At 44.3% G+C, this 9,175-nt stretch overlaps 1 protein-coding gene across 1 annotated transcript; it reads left to right on the top strand.

Annotated features, from left to right (window-relative positions):
• The first annotated feature begins 1,133 nt into the window (after positions 1 to 1,133).
• Positions 1,134 to 8,187, top strand: fbxo31 (F-box protein 31). The gene is made up of 9 exons (XM_083667194.1): positions 1,134 to 1,630; positions 2,701 to 2,772; positions 3,849 to 3,925; positions 4,086 to 4,253; positions 4,521 to 4,595; positions 4,811 to 4,920; positions 5,083 to 5,236; positions 5,466 to 5,836; positions 6,120 to 8,187. The coding sequence occupies exons 1-9, from the start codon at positions 1,195 to 1,197 to the stop codon at positions 6,340 to 6,342; spliced, it is 1,686 nt and encodes a 561-aa protein (XP_083523320.1). The 5' UTR covers positions 1,134 to 1,194; the 3' UTR covers positions 6,343 to 8,187.
• Positions 8,188 to 9,175: the final 988 nt, after the last annotated feature.

Genomic DNA, 9,175 nt, shown 5'->3' with positions numbered 1-9,175 from the left:
AAGCACATTTTACTAACTAGAGTTTACACAGAGTAAACTATCCTTCCTTACGAGCTACGTCAATCGTTTCACAAAGGTTATTGAAATGACACTGCATTAGCTAGCTAACAACAACTTTGATAAGACGTACCTTTGTGAGTTTTTATTTCACTCAATCAAAAAGACAAAACGATGAAACTGATAGTATGAGCAAATTCCCGCCAGCCAACCTCTTCCTAGCTCGTCTAATGTTTGGATGGCTGTGATTGGCTGCGTGCATGGAGTGAACGCCCACCCCCACGTGCCTGGTCGGTGTTTTTTTTACTCCCCTACTACTGCCAACTAACGTACTATTAGTACATCAATTTGATCCAAGCAGCAAGCTAGCTGGCAAACTACAGTTAACGTTAAATATAATATATACAAACGTTACTTCACTAGCTTTATTTTCTGCACGCTTTGTTTGACCAAATGATATTACTTTGTTTTAGTATTATTCGCTTGCTAGCAAGTATTGTAGAACTAAGCAAGAGCTTGCTGGCAAGTGTGTTCTTTGATTCTTGTTCTTAGTCTAGCTCGCTGACATACATCTCTATACACAAGAGGTAGCTAAGTCTCGAAATTTTGCGGAATGAGATAGGAATTCGTTCCTACCAGATATTCTGTGAAGTGGATAAATGGGCATCATTTTTCTCTGTGCTCACATCGGGCCAGTGGCGCAATGGATAACGCGTCTGACTACGGATCAGAAGATTCTAGGTTCGACTCCTGGCTGGCTCGAATTTTTTTTCCCTCAGTGTTGGGAGCTATAATGTTAAGATTACAACATCTCATGTGCGTATTTTCAACGTGTATGTTTATATGTATATACATGTATAGAGATATGAATCATTGACATTTTATAAGGTTGCTTGCCGAGGTTGAATAATGTGTATTCAAGTGAATTAAGTTGAGAGTTGTCAACCATGTATCATGGCTAACAAGCTGGGCTTGGCTATTGTTATTCGTTGAAACAGAGAGGCCTTGGTTTTAATTAAAACATTTAGAATTAATGTGATGCCTACATAAAACGCTGAGAAGCCCCGTATGTAACTGACATACACCCATTTTGCGTCACAGGTATCCGCCCAGGCACTCAAGGACAGGGGAGATAATCGAGACTGCAGCTAGTACAGCTGTTATGGTGATGTAATGTTGCTCCTTTGGTGACTACGGATGGCTGTGTGTGCCAGGCTCTGCGGAGTGGGTCAGTCGCGGAGGTGCAGGCGGCGACAGCGACAAAATCAGCAGGATCAGGGGAGCGACGACTCGGATATGGACATGGACGAGGGAGAGGAGCGGATTGTGGGCAAGACAGAAGCAGACACGGGTGGTGGCGGCCCAGACAACTCATTTGCCGCGGCAGGGCCGAGTATGGCCCGTGACGCCACTGCTGAATGTTGCCGTGCAAATGTCAACAGACTTGGGTACGGGGACACTAGAGGTGCCGGACCACCGAACCCGCAGTCCCTGTTGGATCTGCCCCCGGAGCTTTTGGTGGAAATCTTTTCTTCGCTGCCCGGCATTACGCTACCAAAACTGGCGCTCGTCTGCAAGAAATTCAGGCAAATCCTCAATACGGAAACAATCTGGAGAAGGCGATGCTCGCAGGGTAATTATTATTGCAGTGATCGCACATAAAAGAACAACGATTATATATACATTGTGATAGATAGATAGATTGTCCATTTCTACTTGCGAAATGTGACGATTGTCAAAAGGGACAGTTTGCTGATGGGACGTGGTTGTGCCATGGACGAGGGTATTGCTTTCTTGTCAGTGACTGTTTGCACATTGGTCCCGTGCTTTGGTCTCGAGAGAATCATTATAGGAATTTACTGAAAGCTTTTCTATCGATCTGTCAAATGCCACCGAGAGGGAAATGTGTTCTTCCAATTAATGATCACCGTATGCTAAATTATTAAATAAAAATGCGCAGTTATTTCGACTGTCTTAAGCCTAACGTATATATTCATCTAGTCATGTTGCCCTCCCCCTGTCCACGATTCCAGCTAAATGGTTAAAGTTATAACTTACTTGAGTACAAGACTGCATTATGTTTTAAGTGGGCCCCTTTTCTTGCCTGTAGCCTGCAAGGTTCATTGTGCTTTCTGCTCAAATTTAACAAGTGCATTTGAGTTTAATACTGGTTGTTACTCTGGTCCTAATTCAATTCAGTGCAACACAAAACTTTATTTATCACCTCATGGGAAATTAAGAAAGGCAATGACAGGTCACACATATGAATCCTCTGTGTATAATACAGTGCACACACACAGATATCACATGCCCTAAATGCATCATCCCATACAATATGAAACAGAGCAAATTTGTTCAATCTACCACCATCAGTCAAAAACCCTCTTGTGTCAATTATGTATAGGCTAAACCTCCACACAGGAGGTTACATGTTGCTGCATCCATCTGTTTACAACTGAAGGCCATATTGGACATGATGTGTGTATGACGCTTCCACATGCGGTGCATGCACCTTATTGTTCAATCATCACATTAAATATTCTGTGTAGTAAATATTCTGCTATGTTTCTTTATTCATTGTAGGCTATCTGTTACAGGCCCAGTTCTTGTGTAGAAATGTGGATGATGCAAAGCCTCTCTGTCCCACACCCCTGGCTTTCAGAGTGTCACATGGCTGTCTGACTCTCTATCTCTCTCCAACAGAGTTTGGGATGAAGGAAGACCTTCGCAAGATGGAAGTAGTGGGTGTGTCCAGTCGGGAGCTCTATGTCAAACGTAAGTCAGTCTTCATGCTTCATGCATCGTCCAACTCAACCCACCAACTCACTCCTTTCTCCATCATTGACACTAGACAGTTTAGATATCTTCAATGTTTCCCCCCTTTTTGTTCACTCCCTCTGTGTATCCCCTCCCTTACCATTATCTTACTCGTATTGACTAATGGATGGAATCAATCACGTCACACCGGGATTCAAGCGGTACATTGAAAGTCCGGGAATAATGCCCTGCCTGCCTGCACCCACTCTTTCTGGAAACCATCAATGACTTTCAGTAAAAGTCGATTCCCTAACATCCTCTATGGCCTGCGCCCTATTTGACTCTCTTTAATGGAATTAAAAACACTGGCTAGATTTTAGAACAGCCCTACACCACACCTCTAGTAGGAAATAACTGGTCAGCTGTTTCACTCTGGTCCTGTGGTCTGCCCACTCATGTGGTGTACCTGTCCAGGTGTCGACCCTCGGGTGAAGTCTGGGCGCTTTGTGAAGCTCCTACCTGACTATGAGCACATGGACTATCGGGATGTGTACAAACACTGTATGTACTGCACATGCGCAACTGTCTTGACACGTGGCTTTTAACACGCGATTGTGCAAGGCTCATGAACTCACTGTATGAAGTCTTTTTGCTAAGATTATTCTGCTCTCTGTTGCTTAGCTTGAAAGAGGCGTCTGACCACTGGAGATGGTACTTGAACTGTGTGTGTGTGTGTGTGTGTGTGTGTGTGTGTGTGTGTGTGTGTGTGTGTGTGTGTGTGTGTGTGTGTGTGTGTGTGTGTGTGAAGCATGTAGAGCAACGTGCAGAGTGACATCCCCCCTTTTAAGCCTTGATATCATGCACTTTTGGAGCATTAAAAAATGCTATGTTTCAGTCATGAACTTGATGTGTGCATTCCTAACAATGTTGTTAAACAGTGTTTCGCCTCTACCATATCTTGGAGTACCTTGGAGTGCAGTCACATACTCATCCCTGCCAGTGATATGGCCTTTTGAGCTGTCATGTCCTCAGTCCAAACTCTGTTATTGCACTGTTTTATTGTTTTAACCCTTTGTTGTGCACTTGTGTTGCAGTGCTGCACCCATACAGACACATCCTGGGTCTCTGGCAGCCTGACATAGGCCCATATGGTGGGCTGCTCAATGTGGTGGTACGTCCACACACACACACACACACAGACACACAATCAAGTTTGTCCTCTCGTAATGAATTACAAACACAACAGAGAGCAGTGTCACAAAAAAACATGTATCTTCTGTCTCCACTGAAATGTGTGTTTTTGTCTGGTGACGACACCCTTCCCTCTCCAGGTTGATGGGCTGTTCATAATTGGTTGGATGTACCTGCCACCCCACGATCCTCGCGTGGAGGACCCCATGAGGCAACGGCCACTCTTCCGCATCCACATGTGGGAGAACAGTAAGGCCTCTGTGGAGTGTATGTACGGACACAAGGGTCCTCACAAGGGAGACATACAGGTGAGTCTGCACAGAGCACAGTGTAGGGGAGGAAGACGGGCCGATACAAGTGACCACATGGAGGAATTAGGTGACTTGATAGTAGTAAAGGGAGTGAACTAAATACTTAGGAGCTAGAACAAAGGGCTCTACATGATCCTATTTAAAGTCAATGGTCAAATGACCCTCCCTTGTTTCTCATTACCGACACCATCTCTCTAACAGGCTGGTAGAGCCTCGGACATGAGTTGATTGGGATTAAAGCTGAGATGTCTCTTTGTTTTCCAGACAGGAGAGAAGGATGAGTTCTCAACCAAATGCAACCAGACAGACCATCACCGTATGCCAGGGGGGAGACAAGAGGTAAGGGGGATGCCGGCCAGGGTTGTGTGTGTGTGTGTGTGTGTGTGTGTGTGTGTGTGTGTGTGTGTGTGTGTGTGTGTGTGTGTGTGTGTGTGTGTGTGTGTGTGTGTGTGGGGGGGGGGGGGGAGTGATATTATTGTATGCGTTTGATATGAAAAGAGATTGTAATGAGGTTTGATTTCTTCATGACTGTGAATTTCTTTGTGTGAGTGTAGGAGTTTAGGACGTGGCTAGAAGAAGAGTGGGGGCGGACACTGGAGGACATCTTCCATGAGCACATGCAGGAACTCATCCTCATGAAGTTCATCTACACCAGCCAATACGAGTAGGTCCTCAGTATAACACCCCTTTCCCTACTCCCCTCTCTACTCTAGCCTTACATCATCATCATCAGTTAAATTGAGTGGTTTAAGTATTGTATTATCAAGTGCACCCACAGAGACACCTGTGATCTGTTAATCTATACGATGCGGTGATGTTTTGCTAGTAACTGTCTGACGTACCGGCGGATCTACCTGCCCCCTCGGCTGCCCACTGACCTGCTGCACCCAGGCCTCTTCAAGGGCACCTATGGCAGCCACGGTCTGGAGATCGTCATGCTCAGCTTCCATGGACCCCGTGCCAGGGCCACCAAGCTCACCGTGAGTCCCTTGGCCCTTAGAGCAATGTTGTTGCTTTCCAACATTGTTTTGCATTGTGACACGAATAAGACATCTGACCAACTAAATACACAAAGTTTGGCTGATATTCTAGCCACAACTCTGTTTAGCTGATTCTCAGAGGCACAGTCTCGACAGCTTTTTGTTACAGCCATGCACTAAAACACTGTGCTGCTGCAGGCTGTTATCTTATTCTTCCACGTCCCTCCAGGGGGACCCTAACGTACCTGCGGGCCAGCTCACCCTGGATGTGGACCTGAATCGGCCTGTGCGCCTGCCGGACCTGGAGCACCAGCGCAGTGTGGAGGAGCTGTCCCGCCTGGTGCTGGGGGTGCATGTGGAGGCGCAGAGGGAGGCACAGGGCACAGATACAGCCCCAGCCCCTCAGGGGGCAGCAGAGGGGGCTGAAGCTGGTAGTGGTGAATCTGAGGCAGAGGGGATGGCACCTGCCATGGGAGCCTGCTCAATGAGCACCCAGCCTGGGCCCAGCCATAGCAGTGTGCCACCTGAGCCCCAGCCCTTCGTCCTGCCTCTGGGGGTCATGGCCCGCAACGAGGTGTACCCCCGCACCTGCAAGATGTGGTGAGTCAGTCTCACTCCTGTTCAGGCTTCTCATCTAGCCCAGAGTGCCTGGCAAATGTAGACACATAGTAAGATACAGATCTGTATGCACAATTATGCTCACCTCGATATGGTACTTTAATCTGTTGTCCAAAACGTCTTTGATTTAGACCCATACGGGAATCAGACCCACAATTCAGTTTTTATAAGCATCATGTACCTGGACAGGCACATATTATGAACCCTCTTATCTACATGCACTGTAATTGATTGATTCATGCATTCAACCGTTAATTGGTTCTAGCTTTTACGGGACGGGCCTGATCGCTGGTCATGGTTTCACGAGTCCGGAGCGTACCCCAGGCCTGTTTGTGCTGTTCGATAAGGACCGCTTTGGCTTCATCTGGCTGGAGCTGAAGTCCTTCAGTCTGTACAGCCGTCTGACGGACCGGCTGGCCCACGCCCACGCCCCCAACATGGAGCACTTTGAGGCCATGCTGCGCAACATGCAGTCCTGGACATCCTGATGGACCCACCCACACACAAGTTCACTTACATCCCCCTCACGCACCCCTGTATACAGTATACACAAATAGCCACTGCTCTTTCACACACTTATTTATGTATGTATTATACCCCCTCTCCCATTCTCCCGTAATAACCTCCAACTAATATCTGAAAACCCGAATTATCCCTGTCTGTTTACACACACACACACACACACACACACACACACACACACACACAGTTTAACAACCCAGTTACCTCCACACTGTCCCGTACACAGTCATTAGCCCCCCCATGTTTCTCCTGTGCTCAGCCCCACACAACTTAAGTATTTCTGCTGCCGCATGTTGACAGGTCACATGACACACAAAGGCTTCCTCAACCAATTTTTATTTATTTATTTCTTAAATCTGAGAAGACGATTTTATGATGTTTCATTCCACAAACTCTGGAACAAACTGTCTGTGCCTCCAAGTCTAACCTGTAACATCTACACCAAACATCTATATTGAACAGTGCTAATAGGAATTAAATGGTTCTTGTTTGTTCTACAAAGGCTGTCATGATTTTAACACCCTATGGATGCATGCTGTATTTTATTACCTAAGTTCAGCTGTTTCTAATGATTTTATTCACAAGAGGATAAAACAAGTTTGGTTTGCAGTAAAGCAGCACATCTAAATCTTAATTTAGTCTGGTGCATCTCAGGTGCTTCTAATCTTTGTCACCCGGTCCAGGAAAGTGAAAAAACTGTGTAGTTAGTACTGTATTATAATGGGGCATGTGCATATGAAAATGATATGATTCATTTTTGTGTAAAGTATTTGTCTGATGGGAGTATTGAATGGATGTATCAGCAGTAGTTTCTTTTCTACATGTTTGCAAGTAGGCTTCCGCTGTCTCATCACAAACTGTAGCTGCATCAGTCAATCCCAGGCAGACTGATATCATATTGCCCTTTGAACAGGGTGTTATCAAGATCGCTACAACCCATATAATGATATCCATATGTAAAGGTAGCCTTCCATGTAAGACAGATAACTTTACTAAGTGTCATTGCAATCCATTAATTTATCAGTCTGTAAGAGTTCTTAATGCAATATTGTTACTAATGCAGAAGTGGGATTTTTTAATAAGCATTACAACAAGGAAGCTCCTGTGTTAATTTGCGTACTTCTGGTTTGATGGAGGTTTCCTTCTGCCCTGCACTGTATTCATGTCTCTGTCAGCTAACACTCTATGTTTGGCTTTCTAACTGGCAAGCTCTGATTTGTCATTTTCCCCCTCTTGTTGAAAACTCTGGCCAGGCTTAACATCTGTACCATTCACACTCCTTCATTAATATTCACATTGTGGAAAGTGTCTGTGTTTGTCTCCCATGTCCTGACGGTGGTGCCCAGTCGCTCTCCTATTCCAAGTGCACTTTTCTGGGCAGTATAGTGGATAACTCATCAGACGCGCTGGGCTCCATTAAAAGCAGTACTTTTGTATCAGACTGCAGCTTTACTGATATTTGCAGAAACAAACTCTGTAGAGAGTAAAAAAGTAATATATATTAAAACCTATTTAATAAGTGTATTTTACACTTTTATTTTGGGACAAATGCACATACTTTTTTTTGCATCATAACTCAGTTAATTTGTGTTTTTGTAAGCATTTCGCTCATTTGTTGTAACGCTTCTAATACTTCAGCTGTTTGAATGAATCACCTTTGTAAAGTGTTGCGCTTTGTAAATTGTTAATCCCAGAGGCTTGACTCTGCCAGAAACTATGTTTGACCTGTTGAACTGCTCACATCTGACTTCAGGGAGCTTTGCAGCTTAAGCGCTCTTCTCTTCTCAATAATAAACAGAAAATTCCTTCTGTCCTGTCTGTTTTTCCTCTCCCTTTTGATAACGGCTGCTGCCTGGATTCACTTATTTTGTATGATGACCGGCCTGAGCTAGGAGCATCTCAGATTACTTTTTGTTCATGCTGAACTGTCTCTTTTCCAATTCTCAAGGAAATGCTGAGGGTGCCTAAATGTGTGCTGAAATAGTCCCCTGTCACAGACTTAACAGTTACAAGGTTCTGCCACCTCTTATGCATAGTGTGCACTAGAGAATGGTTTGCTCTTTCTCACTTTGTAAGTTGAATTAAACTTCGGCGAAGCATGACCAACATACAGTAACATCCGCACCCCAGAACTAATCTCTGTCTCACATTTCCATTTTATGGTTTGTTGAAGATCAGTGATTTAGGAGTGAATAATTATTATTAAATAATTATAATTTGTTTGTCAGTGCAAACAGTGTACATTTCAACTGGGAGCATGCAACTAAAGGCATGAGGGACCTTAAAGTTCACAACCTCCATCATATGTTTCCTGCCCAGAAAATGTTTCTGCTTCTTAAAAAATATTCCAAACAGTTCATAACAATGGGTTGGAAAATTAAAACAAGACCCAGGTAAGGAAGGTTTTTCTTGTCAAACAGTAATATTTATTGTCAAACATCACATAACAACATAATGCCATTTAGCCAAAAGTGTCAGTACAGTGATTGCATAAATTATGTGTTCCCAGGGTACAATAAAAGCATCTGCTAGAGACAAAAAAATTCATACTAAAATGTAAAAAATTGATTTCCCCACAGGACATTATCACACAGGACATTATCACACAGGACATTATCACATTTCTACATTCCCTGCATATGTATGACTGTCACATTGTGTTCCAGGGCATGGACATACAGACTAATGTTTGATTAAGAGTCTAAAATGCATTACTGTATGTTTGATTTAAGGGAAGTTGATGAATGCAAAACAGTGCCATCCTTCACTGCTTGTACATATTACATGGAGTCATTTTGG

This window comes from Argentina silus, assembly GCF_951799395.1.
Source record: "Argentina silus genome assembly, chromosome: 3".
NCBI lineage: Eukaryota > Metazoa > Chordata > Actinopteri > Argentiniformes > Argentinidae > Argentina > Argentina silus.
Note: the sequence above shows the minus strand (reverse complement) of the source record. Positions and strands in the feature narration are given on the sequence as shown.